This window comes from Buteo buteo, chromosome Z, assembly GCF_964188355.1.
Source record: "Buteo buteo chromosome Z, bButBut1.hap1.1, whole genome shotgun sequence".
NCBI classification, from domain to species: Eukaryota; Metazoa; Chordata; class Aves; order Accipitriformes; family Accipitridae; genus Buteo; species Buteo buteo.
In genome coordinates this window covers 27,704,004-27,720,143 of record NC_134204.1, presented here as the reverse complement: position 1 = coordinate 27,720,143, position 16,140 = coordinate 27,704,004, and the positions used below count along the sequence as shown (strand labels likewise).

General features: G+C 40.9%; 1 protein-coding gene across 1 annotated transcript in view; it reads right to left on the bottom strand.

The window, feature by feature from the left end:
- Positions 1-16,140, bottom strand: part of ANKRD31 (ankyrin repeat domain 31) — a 75,422-nt gene that overhangs the window by 40,108 nt on the left and 19,174 nt on the right. The window contains exons 10-13 of the mRNA XM_075019982.1: positions 14,401-14,580; positions 11,097-11,239; positions 7,676-7,820; positions 2,224-2,285 (exon numbers count right to left, since the gene is read on the bottom strand). Coding sequence (XP_074876083.1) covers positions 2,224-2,285; positions 7,676-7,820; positions 11,097-11,239; positions 14,401-14,580 — 530 coding nt within the window. The remainder of the gene's footprint in view (positions 1-2,223; positions 2,286-7,675; positions 7,821-11,096; positions 11,240-14,400; positions 14,581-16,140) is intronic.

The window sequence follows — 16,140 nt, the reverse complement described above, 5'->3', positions numbered from 1 at the left end:
ACTTGATTTGTCAAGTTTTGCAAAAAAATAATTCGTTCTGAAGGTATTCTCATATCAGCATTTAGATTCTTGTCACTCAAACTACTACTGTTACTCCGCTTGAGACTACGTTGATCACTATCATAACTCTTGACCTCCTGTTGTAACTTTAAAACAAATACATTGTGAGAGGAAGTCAAAGTAAGTGTTGACTGAGAATTGAGTTCTGTTAAATCAGTAGTCTGAGAATACTGTGCAGACACTTTCTCCAGAAACCACTGATGTGGGACAACACCAGCTGGTGATCTCCTCCCCTGTTACAACAGAAGTTGCTGAGCTTCCACCAGTTCTGCCTGTTTCTTCTGTAAATGAATTTTCACTGTTGAATTCATGTTCCTTTTGCAATTCTGTCTGACTTAGCTCAGTTTTCCTACAACACTAACTGGGATGCAGCAACTGTGATTAGAAACAGCAATAGTGTGGCCCATTTCATTAGGTCCAGCATCAGGGAAATACATTTTCTGTAATTTTACTGTTCCTTGGTTTGTAAGTGGACCTAAACATGACGTCCATTTAACATGAGACACTATTTCTGAATAGTTTTACTCTTGGCTGTAGCCTCTGCTATAAGAATAGCAGATCTATTTGTCGTTTTTGAACTTGTATTTTTTTTCATTTGGTTTTCTGCCTTCAGAATCCTGAAGAACTTTATTTTTTGTGTATTTCACCAAATTTGTTTTTCTGCTTTGCTCATTTTTAGCAAAATTTCCTTTGATGCTTTAGTATTATCATGTTGAACTGTGCCATCTGCATTTAATTCTATCTACAAAACAGGCCATATACTTAATTTCATTTTCTGATAAATTGCTTTATTATATACTGAAAGAAAACTGTGCTATTACAAAATTAATTGATTTCCTTTGCCTGAGCAGCTTGTTAAGACAGCAGGACAAAGAGATTAAGGAACTATGTATATAAAAGTGTAAAAATTAATGGGTGAAATCCAATGATAAATGTTACTGAAGTGCTTTACACTTTTACTTATTTCTGAAAATTGAACTGGTTTCAAATTAATGCTCTGCCTCTAAAGAATTAAAACTACACTGCTTCTGTGGTTGTATACCAGAGCTACAGCTTCACATTTCTGGCAAACCTGGCTGCAATGATTTTAGGAAATTATAAAGAAAGAGAAATAACACAGCAAAAACATGCAGAATTAACTCATGGTAATCTCACAACAAAACTGCTCCAAAGGCCAATGACTAACTAGAATTATCCTGTTGATTACTTTGAATCGGGAGATAGAAACAGAACACAAACACTGCAACAACTCACACAGCTATTGAAATCACCAGTTACACAGCCACAGTAATAGGTTTTTCCAGTAAAATGTTTACACCACCTTCTACCTGAACAATATCCTTCGACAATCAACTAATGTTTTAAAGTGTAATCTAAGACTATACACCATGGATGCCATTATAGCTTAATATTTCTAAGGACACTGTAGACTGCGCTACTGTGAGTAACATAAAACTTTAGGAAGCAAGAATAAAGTGTCTGTGCACACAGCATTATATGTTTCAGATATTACCAGTTAACATTATTCAAAGGCAAGAAAACAAGAGGGGGAGAGTACAGCTTTTAATGCTAAAAGCTGTTGTGCTATATGCAAACAAACTACAATCTAAGTGATTGATCATGGTGTCTTGTTCTCATGTGAGGCAAGCTCCCGCATCTTAATGAGGTCTGTGCATAACTGTAAAACCCCTGTGCAAGACAGTGGCTCCCTAACCATTTCCTATTGAAACCCAACACAACCCACTACACAGAGGCAAGAAGCAGCTATCCTACTGCTAAAAGCCAGGCAACATCCTGCAGTTTCAGTCAGGTTTCTGCAAGTACAAAGAGGCACTGATACTTGTTGCATATTCCCTCTGCAGCACTTGCAAAAACTCAGGAAGAACCACTGTTCATGAGAGGCAGCTGATTGCCTCTGTCTTGCACCTCCATGAGGCTGCAGCTTATCCCAGGTACCAGTAAGGGTCAGCAATTGCTTGCCATTGGCATAACATCGAATATCACTGTTTCAGCCCCTGCTGGGTATGAAGCATCTAGTACATTATGTGCTGGTTTTGAAACACATTTCAGAAATAGTCATCTGCTTTAGTTTACTGAAGACTGCTAGCAAGCCTTTAAGAGTTCAGCATCAAATTGACACCTTGATTCTTTGTAAAGATGTACCTGGTGCAGGATTGTATCCTCTACACTTTGAGTATTTAACATATTCTTTGAATCATCTCCACCTGAAATGAAATGGAAAGACAGAAAGAAACCAGAATTGAAAAGAGACCTTAATTCTTTACTTTACATGTATACCATCTTGTGTCCACAATCTTGTGTGTAACAGTACTTACCGCATTTAGCTATCCAGAAAAATTATCAAGCCATAAGTGTTTCATTAAAATCTAAAACGTATCAATATATAAAACAAATTAAAATCTTGGGAGTCTGATCTTTGTTGCAGATGGCATCTTGCACAAACCAGGACAGGTGAGAGTAAAGTATGACATTAGGCTTCTAAATTTTTTTGAACATTAGTGACCTGAGCAATTCTTTTTGAAACTTAAAGGAGCTACTACATTTCCCTAACTTCTAACAGGCTTTCCTGATCCCCAAGAGACTTTTCTGAAGCTAGTGATGGTGGAATGATAGCCTAGCTTACATCTTGCCCTGTATAGCATATTTGGGCAGGGAAAGGGATAGAGGAGCTAAAGCCAAGTCACTGGTGTAAAAATAGGCAGGGATATTGCCCAGCAGCAAGTCACCTCCTTGCTAGTGGTTTGCTTTAGCTTCCCAGCTACCCTCTGTGCTGACAAAATGGCATAAAACGAGTACAGCAGCTACCAAGATCTTACCCTATATATTAATATACTTACTTAATCCATGCAACTCTATGCATTTACTTCTGGCCAGTATATTCTTAAACCTAGATTAGCTACATCATATTGAAAAAAATCTAGTTCATCATCCTTTGTTACTTTGTACTGCAACATGAACCCCAACCCAAGCCCGAAGATTCACCCAACAACCCATGCTGGAACCAGCTTTAAATTTAACAGACATTTCACAGCATGGCAACTCTTTCTCCACTACTTCAGAGAATCTGGCATGCCAGATGTTAACCCTAGCCTTAGGATCACTGTTAGTCCAATGGATCCTGCCAGTCTTAGTCCCAAATTAAGGCCAATGGCCCAGCTATTGAGCACTGATTAAGCCAAACCCTAATCCAAACCATAATTTTGAATATATCTTTAGCCCACCAATCTTTGTAAAGCTCAGAATATCTAGGTGACCTTTGGTGGCTGGAGCCCTAACCTCTAATCATGGCATCTCCCAAATACAGCAGTCCCTGTCAGGCTAATCTCTTAAAGTAGCATTAACCCTGGTTTCACTTACATTTGAAGCCAGTAACTCCTGCCTAGTCATACTGCCCTGACTCTAAACTTATAGAATCATATAATCATAGAATGGTTTGGGTTGGAAGGGACCTTTAAAGGTCATCTAGTCCAACACCCACGCAATGAGCCAGAACATCTTCAACTAGACCATAGAATCATAAAATCATAGAATCGTTCAGGTTGGAAGGGACCTTTAAGATCATCGAGTTCAACCATCAACCCAACATCACCATGCCCACTAAACCATGTCCTGAAAGGTTGCTCAGGTTGCTCTGAGCCCCGTTCAACCTGACCTTGAATGTTTCCAGGGGTGGGGCATCTACCACCTCTCTGGGCAACCTTCCATTCTTGCTCTCTGGGTAATCTTTCTGATAAGCCTCCTTTAAGCACTGAAAGGCCACTGTAAGGTCTCCCCAGAGCCTTCTCTTCTCTAGGCTGAACAACCCCAACTCTCTCAGCCTGTCCTCACAGGAGAGGTGTTCCATTCCTCTGACCATTTTTGTGGCCCTCCTCTGGATCTGCTCCAACAGGTCCATGTCTTTCCTGTGCTGAGGACTCCAGAGCTGGACACAGTACTCCAGGTGGGGTCTCACCAGAGCAGAGTAGAGGGGCAGAATCACCTCCCTCAACCTGCTGGCCACAATTCTTTTGATGCAGCCCAGGATACGGTTGGCTTTCTGGGCTGCAAGCACACATTGCTGGGTCATGTTGAGCTCGTCAGACAACACCCCCAAGTCCTCTGCAGGCTGCTCTCAATCAACTCATTGCCCAGTCTGTATTTGTGCTTGGGATAGCCCCAACCCATGCGCAGGACCTTGCATTTGGCCTTGTTGAACCTCATGAAGTTCACATTGGCCCCCTTCTCAAGCTTGTCCAGGTGCTTCTGGATGGCATCCTGTCCCTCAGGCATGTCAACCACACCACTCAGCTTGGTGTTGTGCAAATTTTGTGAGGGTGCACTCGACCCCACTGTTTATGTCACTGATGAAGATATTAAATAGTCCCAACACGGACCCCTGAGGGATACCACTTGTCACTGATCTCCATCTGAACATTGATCTGTTGACCACTACCCTCCAGATGAGACCATCTCACCAACTCCTCATCCACTGAACAGTCCATCCATCAAATCTGTATCTCTCCAATTTATAGAGAAGGATGCTGTGGGGGACTGTGTCAAAGGCCATACAGAAGTCCAGATGGATGACATCCATACCTCTTTCCTTGTCCACTGATGTGGTCACTTCATCATAGAAGGCCACTAGGTTGGTCAGACAAGACTTGCCCCTGGTGAAGCCATGCTTGCTGTCTTGAACCACCTCTCTGTCATCCATGTTCCTTAGCATAGCTTCTAGGAGGATCTGTTCCATGATCTTCCCAGGCACAGACGGGAGGCTGACAGGCTGGTAGTTCCCAGGGTCCTCCTTTCTACCCTTTTTAAAAATGGGTGCAATATTTCCCTTTTTCCAGTCACAGGGAACTTCACTTGAGTCCCATGACTTTTCAAATATTATGCAGAGTGATTTGGCAACTACATCAGCCAATTCCCTCAGGACTCTTGGATGCATACCCTCAAGTCCCATAGACTTACGTATGTTCAGGCTCTTCAGGTGGTCATGAACCTGATCTTCTCTTATGACTGGGAGGGACTTTGCTGCCCCAGTCCCTGTCTTGCAGTTCATCCACTTGAGAGGTGTGGGAAGAGAAGTTGCCAGCAAAGACTGAGGCAAAAATGTTGCTCAGTCCCTCAACCTTCTCCTCTTCTGTTGTTACCAGTTTGCCAGTCATGAGCATCGAGAGGGGTACACTTTCTTTGACCTTCCTTTTCAGACTGACAGACCTATAGAAGCCCTTTTTATTATTCTTTGCATCCCTTGCCAAGTTCAGGTCCAAGCGTGCCTTGGCCTTCTTGATCTCACCCCTACACAACTGGGCAATGTCCCTATACTCTTTCCAGGATACCTGTCCCTGCTTCCACTGCCTGTGCATTTCCTTCTTGCCCTTTAGTTTGACCAGCAGGTCTCAGCCCATCCGTGCCCATCTCCTCCCGTCCTTCCCTGATTTCCTACACCTGGGGATTGAGAGCTCTTGTGCTCTGTGGGAAGCGTCCTTAAAAATCTGCCAGCTCTGTTCTGCTCCCTTGTCCCTCAGGGCAGTTTCCCAGGGGGTTCTATTGACTATCTCCTTGAACAGCTGGAATTTTGCTTTCCTAAAATTCAGGGTCCTGACTACCCTTTGCCTGGCCCATATTCCTCAGGACTGTGAACTCCACCAGTGCATGATCACTGCAACCCAGGCTGCCCCCAAGTTTGACATCACAAATTAGCTCACTTGCACTGGTGACCATCCAGTCCAGTATCACATCCCCTCTGGCAGGGCTGTCTATTACCTGGCTTGAGAAGTTATCCTCAATGCACTCCAGGAGTCTCCTGGATTGCCTACAGCTTGCCATGCCACTTTTCCAGCAGATGCCGGGGTGGTTGAAGTCCCCCAGCAGGATGAAAGCCTGTGAGTGCAATGCCTCCTGTAGTTGGAGTAAGAAGGTTTTGGCAACAGGCTCCCCTTGATTGGGCAGCCTGTAGTAAACACCAACCACAAGGTTCCCTTTGTTGCCTCAGTCTAATTCTTACCCACAAGTTTTCAACCTGTTCATGGCTATTCTTCAGAGACAGCTCTTCACAATCTATCCATTTCTTGACGTAGAGGGCAACCCTTCCGCACCTCCTTCCTCACCTGACCCTTCTGAACAGCCTGTAGTCACTGACAGCCGCACTCCTGTCACGGGATTCATCCCACCCAGTTTCAGTAATGGCAACTAGGTCGTAGCTTTCTAGCAGCACAGTGGCTTCCAACTCCTCCTGTTTGCTGCCCATGCTGCGTGCATTGGTGCAGAGGCACTTCAGCTAGGCTGTTGGCCACGTCACCTTTTTAGAGGAACACATCTTAATTCCTTTGAGGCATTTCCCTATTGCCTCCTATTACCTCAGGAGCCCCCAGCTCATCTCCATAAGACTTCCAAGCGTACTCCAGCGTACCCAGCACATCTCAGAGCAATAGGCTGAGGGCTCTCACTAGCATCTCATCCCTCTTACCAGTGTGTCATCCCACAGCTTGTCACAGGCAAGCCTGATACTATCCCACTTCCCCTTCAAGCCTAGTTTAAAGCTCTGTCAATGAGCCCTGCAAGCTCGTAAGCAAAGACCCTCTTCCCCTTTGAGAAAGGTGAATCCCATCTGACACCAGCAAGCCTGGTGCCCTGTAGACCACTCCATTATCGAAAAACACAAAATTGTGGTGGTGACACCAGCCATGGAGCCATGCATTAATAGACTGGGTCTGTCTGTTTCTTCCAATGTAGCTGTCTGTAACTGGAAGGACAGAGGAAAAAATTACCTGTGTGCCAGATGCCCTTACCAACTGTCCCAAGGCCCTGAAATCTGATTGCTCTTGGACTATGCATTGTGGCTTCACCACCACTCACATGGAAGAGCAATAACAGATAATAGTCCAAGGGCTGGGGACCCCTTTCAGACTTAAACATGCCACAGCCCACACTGGCCCATTGGTTTCCTTTAGTCCTAATTCTAACTCTAACGAAGGCTTATCCTGTGGCACTACTTTGTAGCTCCCCCTGACCAATCAGCCTCTTCTGAACCTTCTTTTCAACTGAGTTGCTAAGACTGTACAAGATCCAACTCTCATCTTAGCCAAGATTTTCAGCTACCAACCCCTTGCAAACTCACAATTGCAAACAGCAATACTACCCCAGTCCTAGCCCTGACACTAGCAGTTATGGATAAGTAGTTAAGGCTTGGCAACCCCTAAGATCTAGATCTAATCCTAGATCCTCCATTTTTTTGTCTTACGGATCCTTCAAAATTCAGTCTCTATGCCAGTTTAGAACTAAATTTTATCCCCAGCTCTTAGCCATACCTCAACCATCAGGAAGTCCAGCCATGCCCCATCTTACATTTACATAGGCAACAACTATTGTGCTTCACATCTTCATTTCACATTTAAAGGTAGCTCCAGCTCAAGAAAAAGCTGGACATCATTATCTTTTATACTTTGCCAATGTGCAACAACTATGCTGGGCAAGGAGTGCTCACTGGTATTCAGGCATCAGACAGTGAAGCCCATGGAATTACTAGCAGTAACTAAGGAAAGATAGTGCAACAGATGTTCTGAATTCCTCCATCTAGTGGTGACGATATGTCAGAATAATTCTCTCCTACCTGATACTGAATCTCTTCTGGATTCTGCTACATAGCTTTCAAGCAGTTTCCTCATAGATGGGTCAGAAGCTTCTTCTAATGCACACCTTCCCATCTCATTTTTTAATAAGGGATCAGCTCCATACCAAAGTAGTAACTCTGCCATCTAGAAAAATAAGTTTTTCAGATTGTTTCTTTTCTGACAGTATTTTCCATACTCATTCCTTATACCAGCTTCTCTCTCTTGTACTTGCGGACATGAGCAACTAAATCCAAATCTAAGGCCTATGATAAATAACCCCTCTCTGTTCTAGTTAATATACCCCAAGCATTCCCCTAGATGCATCGTTATTCTGTAGTCTTATTATTTTCATTTTTATAAATTCATTCCAGTTATTAACCTGATGCCATTAAGCCAAGGGCTCCCAAAATATAGGGTAGGACTCAGCCTCCCATAGCTCTTAATTGGTGGAAAATAACAGGTGATTTTAGGGTATGAGTCAGCTTATCTATTTAGGATACTGTCGTGGTTTAACCCCAGCCAGCAACTAAGCACCATGCAGCCGCTCACTCACTCCCCCCCATCCAGTGGGATGGGGGAGAAAATCAGGAAAAGAAGTAAAACTCCTGGGTTGAGATAAGAACGGTTTAATAGAACAGAAAAGAAGAAACTAATAATGATAATGATAACACTAATAAAAGGACAACAGTAAGTAATAAAAGGATTGAAATGTACAAATGATGCGCAGGGCAATTGCTCACCACCCGCCAACCGACACCCAGCCAGTCCCCGAGCGGCGAATCCCCGCTCCCCACCCCTTCCCAGTTCCTGAACTAGATGGGACGTCACATGGTATGGAATACACCGTTGGCCAGTTTGGGTCAGGTGCCCTGGCTGGGCATGAGAAGCTGAAAAATCCCCGACCATAGTCTAAACACTACTGAGCAACAACTGAAAACATCAGCGTTATCAACATTCTTCACATACTGAACTCAAAACATAGCACTGTACCAGCTACTAGGAAGACAGTTAACTCCATCCCGGCTGAAACCAGGACAGATACGTACTTTAGGAGAAAATAAATTGTGCTCTAGGTGTGTCTATTGTGACTGGTGTGACTGCAAAGGGCAGCTTTGACAGCTATTTTAGATGTACAACATACATCTGGCCAAATGAAACCACTTAGATGGTCTTACCAACATTATGATTTCTGTACAAATATAAAGCCTGATTCCGTTGTTATGCAAGAAATTATCACTTTAGCAAAATGTTCCATCTACCTTTGCAGAATACTTTTTGAAGACATGGGAAGTTTACAATCTGATTACTTCCTTTCTGTGGGTAGCCCTAGAATCTTATTCCAGCACTACTGTGGTTTTACTTGTACCCGTGCCTTTCTCTCTTCAGCATCTGTTATCATTTCAGACTGAGCTTGCCTCACATCCTTCACCCATGAGTGTGAAGTCCCTCATTACCTCTAACCAGATTGCTACTGAGAAAATTGCTAGTGAAGTTTTCCTAATCATACATTCTCCTAACAACAGAGCAAACAAAAAAGAGTTCAATCCACAGCAAAAACTCTCTTAGGCTTCACAAGTTGTCCCAAACCTATAGAATTTTTCAACAAGCAATGTTGAGAACTCTTCTTCCTTAATGAGAACTTTAGCTACACATCACACTTGTATGCTCTCTCCCTTAACTGTACTATTAGAAAGTCTTTCATATAGTTACCATTTTTCTGAAATAAGAAATTAACTTTGCCACATTGCAGGTGCATAAAGGGATAAAGCAGTCAAAAGGTGTGTTTCCAATCTACAATAATAACTTCATGCAAAGAAGGTAGCTTTGAAGGAAACAGCTCTAAATACCATGTTACCAAAAGTCACATTACTGAATCACTATGACTATTTTATTCCTAGCCAGAAGCAACAAAAATTAAGTCTGACAGACCACTGCAGTGACACAACTATACTGCTCCAGAGTGAATCAGCGCCACCATGTAGTACCATTCCCTGTGGATACAGCAACTCATATAACTCTAACACAGGTCTGTGTTGAATAATGTTGGTATGCCTCAAGTGACCTAGCTGCAATCAGTGTTCTTCCAATATCATTCAAGTTGCTGACTCCTAAATACTGCTTACGGAGATGCGGAGTTCTTCATGCATAACCACAGACACGGTGTCTTAGGTAACTCCACAGAACCCAGAACTATTTCATGAACCTGCAAGAGACTGTGATCCACAAGCTAAAAACCAAGCTTGGGGCTCTCAAGTCTCAGAGAAAATTATTAACCAAAAGTCCACCCTTCCTCTTTGCTCCAGGAAGACTTAGGGAGAAACAGGTTAAGTCTTATCTCAGTTGTGAAGCAGAAAGAGAGCAAATGTTTGGGACAAAACTTATTACATCCCACAAAAAATTTAAAAAATCTTGGAAATCAATAAATATTAGGTAGCATATGTGCTCTTCTAGAGAAAGAAACAGCAAGCAGGTAAAGGGGACGTGCAGAACTCTTACATAAATCTGGGCCACCCTAGGAGCAACTACTACGCGTACTGAAGCCCTGCTTCCCGGGAAGCGGCTAGACATCGCCTGCTGATGGGAAGTAGAGAATAACATCATTTGTTTTCCTTTGCTTTCGCACGCGCGACCTTTGCTATCACTTTATTAAACTGTCCTTATCTTGACCCATGAGCCTTTTGTTATATTTTCTCCCCCCCTGTCCAGCCGAGGAGGGGGAGTGATAGAGCGGCTTTGGTAGGCACCTGGCATCCAACCAGGGTCAACCCACCACAAACATGCACAGACAGGCAGAGGCAACCACTGCCAAACTGAAAGAGGATCCACAATTCAGACACAGGCTTATGAAACCACAGCATTTGGCAACAAAGCTAATTAATTAATTAAAATTAACAATAATAATAATTATTATTATTATTAAAAATTAATTAACATTGACTGTTCATCTGACTTTCCGTTTAAGACCATACAAAACATAAAGCCATGTCTTCATAACTCTCCATGCTATGTGTTAATACACAAAAAATATCTATGCATGGTTGTGGCTGTACACCGTATATGCATGCTTACTAAATCATGAAAAAAACTCATTAAAACTCCAGAAGACTGCTCAAGTCATAAATTATTCCGCAAAGTGATTATAAAGTAGGTGAAACAAGTAGTATTAAACAGTAGCAATCTACTTCTCAGTACTTCAGCCATTGTCCCAAACAGTTAGAAAACCAATTAATTTCTGCTTTTGGACAAATCTTGTAGTGTGAAATGGTCTGAACAGAAATTGGGCAGAAAGGACTTGCAAGCTCCTGAATTTACCCCTAATCTGAAAAGACTAGCCACATGTAAAAGATTTTGCGACCTTCTGGACTCAACAATAATAATTTCTATTCCTAAACCATAATTTGTGATCAATTTGGAATATACCTTATAATGGCCTTCTTTAACTGCATCTTGCAGTGGTGTTATTTGTTCATCTCCTCTAGCATTAACATCAGCACCTGCTTTCAAAAGCTCATTTGCTATCTCATAAAAGCCTTCCACACTTGCTCTATGTAGGGCAGTCCAGCCTATGAAAAAGAAAAACCTGCATTTCACATTTGGGTGAACTGATTTATACAAATTTATTTCAGTTTTAGATTGTTTATTTGACAAATATTTCAGAGAGTATACTGAAAAGGTAAAAACTGATGCATTTTACAATAAGTGGTATGAAGAAATGTTTAGGAAAAAGTCACAAGGGTTGGGAGATCTCATTCTTTCATCAGAATTTGCACTTACTGAAGAACCAGGTGCTGCTATAACAATATTAGTTTTAGATTTCATAGTTCTGTTATGCAAGAAAAGAATAAAAATTATTCCACCTACATCATAGTAATTTGTCCCCAAATAAAAGATATAAGCTATTTTAGGAATAAAGTAATTTTTCATGGCACTTTTTTATTTACATAGCCATGGTGAAGAGGGTAAGTAAAAAAAAAGAGCCAAAATAAAGACTTGGAGTCTTTACTGCCAAACAAAAATGTTTTTTAATACTACCCAAGAATGGTTCAAGTGTCCAAAGAAAGCAATGAAAAATCCTTACTGAAATTCCATATCCATTCCCAGCTATATGAAATAAACCAAGATGATAAACCATGAGCTTCATGACCCGCAGAACAATTCTACTCCATGAAGGATGTGTTGAGGAAAAATAAAGGATGGAATATAACTCTTTGAACTGGGTTTAGCATAGCCTTGCATCAGCTCCTTAAACATTCATTATGTTACAGTTTTTGGTAGGGTGAGAAAATTAAAGGAAAAAGACAGAGGATCTTTCACCTCCTGTCTTCCAACTCTCAAACCAGCACGCCCTCCAGAAGACCATTTTGACGGACAGCCTTACTCTTCAACCATCTCCCATCATCAGAAGGTTGTCTGGTCTTAACTCATGTATTAAATATGTGAATTAATATATGAATTAGGCTTATTAAGACTTTTCTGCTCCCATTTAGCAAAATTATCTTAATTTCATTGGAAAGAGAAACTCTTGAGGCTCTCTTACACACCACCCAACACAGAATTTATTGCATTTATTATGGGCACAGGATGCCGCATCAGGTTGTCAGAAAATTTTGTGCTATTAGGCTTTGTTCCCAAATGCTTGACTCTCAACTAAATTTTAACTACATTGCCTAATGTTGCCAGTGCTTCAAGATGAATAGCTTTTAACAGTATCATCTGTAAAACATTTTACCTGCATTTTACGGAGCCTATTTCATTATGAAGCTCTAGTAACTCCATATGCTGGAGCAAAAGCCTGAAATCTGTTAAGTGGAGGACAAAAAAGGTTCACTTTACCTCTTTCTCCCTCAGTAAAAAAGTACCCTCTATCTGATATACTAATAAGCCCCTGAAAAATTGAACCTGTAATAAGTTGAATTGATAATGATTAGAGTTTAGCAACACGATTCTCCAAGGACACTGTGCATGCTCCAGACTAAGGAGAAACACAAGTTTCATTGCAACTGTTTTTCAGCTCCTCCAAGGCACTGTGAATCAAGACTCAAACTGAGAGCACAGGCAGTATCTCTGTCTACCATGCTGTCCATATCTTATGTGCTGATGTCCAGGAAAGAAAAAGGAGAAAAAAAACCCTGAAAAACCCCCAAGAACTCAGGTACTGAAGCAGAGTACTGTAGCACAGGAATAAGGAAAAATACTAGGCTAAGATATGTATAATCACTGGTGGAGGGCTTTGAAGGAAGAGAAAAGGCACACAGGTGGAATATAATAATCAGAACAATGATTCCCAAAGAGAGTGAGATGAAGTGCATTTCAAAATGGCACAGGTCTGACAACTCTACTTCTTTCTGATTAGACCTCCCTCACTAAAAAAGAAAGAAGTAGGGCCAGGTCAGCCTCTCACCTCTTCAAAGAGTTCAACTAAAACACATTTTATGCAGTTGTGCTTGTTTCTCACCAAAAAATAGCAGCCAGAGTCTGGGGGATGAAGAAACAGTGGCCTGGCACAATGTGCAAAGGCAGAAAAAGGAAGCAGCTGTGATGCCAAAAACTGGAACCAGTGCACTTTATTACACTTTCTCACAGAGGCTGCAGCTGAACCCATGCTATTGACATTACTCTGTTGTCAGCAGGTGGCTTTGAAACCCACCAACAAAATATTTTCTCATCTACCTCTAGCACAAGTTAACACACATTACAAGTCAGTCTGTTAGCTCAAATGCTAGGAGTCCTATGCTGTAAAAGTCTGAAATTTGCTGCTGACCCAATCTATCTCTTAATATATTCCAGAAGACAGAGAATTTCTACCTGAATTTTGGTCTGTTATATGTCTGCATTATGCAGTAGCCTTTAACTGCAGAACACTTATTTTTTGTTCCCACAGAACAGTTCTGAAATCCTAGCCACTGCACAGGATGGAAACACTCTAAGAATGAATCAAAGTTTTCTACCAAATGAGTCAGCTGCCTGTGAAATCATTTTCTCTTTTGTTATGGAAGTTTATCAGAACTTAATGGATAAGACAGGGAACAACAAAACAGGGAACAACAATCTTACATTTGAAACAACCAATTGATACTTCAGGGTGTGGCAATGTCTTTGACACAGAATATCACACATGAACCTGGATAAGGTGAATTGCTTCAGTCAAAATGTTCACAGCTGGCCACTATTTGTCATTCTGTTTTTTTTGGTGCACAAGATGAAGTAAAAATGCAAAACACCAAGTACTCAAAACTGTATAAAATCAAAGCAGTGATAAATTATGAAGCTACAACTTCCTTTAAGATGCAAGGGGCAAAATCAGAGTCCTTGAAAAATTAAACTGGAAAATCTAAATCTTGGCATCCCAAGTTGGCCACTGAAATGGACCAAAAAAAAAAAATCTTTAAAAAACATTACGTTGATTATTTAATTAAGGGACTGTTTTGTGGTAAGCATGCACAGGATTGTTGAATTACGGCTAAGTAAACTTAACTGCATCACTTTGTAATTTTTTAAGTGCTTGCTTTTTTTGCAAAATTTTCTTTTTTGATATATTTTTATACATAGGTCTATATATTTTCTCATGAACAATTACCAAGTTAAACCAATAAAAATTTAATAATCTACTGCCTAGTCACAAACCTACAGTCTTGTCCACTGCACAAACTCATATTACGCACTTTTATTAGTTATAGGTAAATACTTGCTTTGAAAATAGCATTTTAATACAATTACAACTTACCAGCATAATCCTGAACATTTACACTTCCACCAGCTTTTATTATGTTACGTACAAGGTCTACATCTTCTTGAGCAACAGCTCTATACAGTAAGTTCTCACCATAAATATTCCTTCTATTGATTGTTGAAAGTGAAATGGGGAAAAAACGACTTACAGAATTTCTTCGAAAAGCTTTTTGTCCTGAAAAATAATGTAAAAGATCTGTTGAACAGAAAAATATCTTTCCTCTCTTATTTTGGCTTCACTTTCGATTACAGTTAGTAAATAAGCTTTCTGGAGAAAAAATGCTCATTTAATCCAGTAGAAATTAATACCTCAAAAACCACAGTACCAATTATATAACAATACCATTCAATACAAAAGACTATAGTGAATTCCATAACAAAACTCCAACTGAAATTCAACACACAGGAATATGACTTTGTAAAAGTGTGTTAAATTTAGACTTTTCCCTTTTTAATGACATTTTTGCAAAGTGCATTGTTTCCTAATGGATGATAAAACTGCTGTTCTGGGTTACAATTCATTACAAGATAAGCATTTCAACAGCTCGTCAGTTACTCAAGAATTCCTCTTTTCTTAAAAAGTCAAATTTTTCAGCTGTTCATTTGTACTTATTTATGTTTTAAAACCTCCACCTCATAAGCAAGAAGTATTTACACTAAGATAGTGATTGAGATTAGCTCCCTCCGATCACGTTTCCCCATTACTTCACAACCAGCTCAGCCATTTCTGCAATGAGTGAAAGGTGAACAGTTGCTTGGGAATATGAGGCCTAAATGTAAAAAATAAAATGTAAAAGATACTGATTTTAATTTTTTATTTATTATTTTACAGAACACTATCTCCCATTATGCACTCATTACAGTTTTCAGCTTCGGTGAAATTGTTTCAAGTACATAGATGAGCTGTTCTATACTTCATCAGCAGTGCCACCCCAGCATCCCTTCCTACTGTGGAGAAGAGTACCCTGGCTACTGCCTCTTCTGAAAAACACGGAGGGAAGAAAGAAGGGAAGAAGGAAAGGACAGGAGGATTGCGGGCAGGAAAGCACAAGGCATGGCCTAGGCCATTAACTGATCTAGTAATGAAAAACCTTGGGAGAGCAGGCTATATACACTTCTCCTCTCCACAAGCTGTAGCAGATGCAGCTCACTGGCCCTAGAACTCCACTTGGGTGTCAGAAATAGACATTTTAAGTATGACCTTAAAACACATAGTTCTCCTAGAGCTGTAACTCACAAAGCCTGATGTCTCTGCTGTTTTGCACATGGTGATACACTGTAAGCTCAGACTAATTCCCAACCTTCTTAAGTTCCTGACTTTGTGTGGAGTTTTAAAATCTATAATAGATATGGGTTTACCCAGGATCTTCCCTCAGCTGAGCACGTGGACAGTCCCTCTCCTCTACCTGTCCAGCCTTGCAAGACCGTAATCATTTAAGATACTGCAGTCCCTTGCCAAAGCTGGTCTAAACTAGCCAAGCAGTTCAGGAGGGATTAGGCCACACAGACATACACAGAACAAGATGCACTTTTATGTTACGCTTAACCCAATTTAACGTGTTACTTCAAGAGGACCTATTTCCCGTCACTTCTACCTTGCCTTCCCTAGTGCCTTCCTTGTGCCTGACCTTGTGCAAAACAAGTAATGTTTGCTGAACCAAACCAAAACTTTTTGTGGGGTTGTTTTTTCAGTGAATTACCAAACTAAGATGACTCTCAGACTCTAGATTGCTAG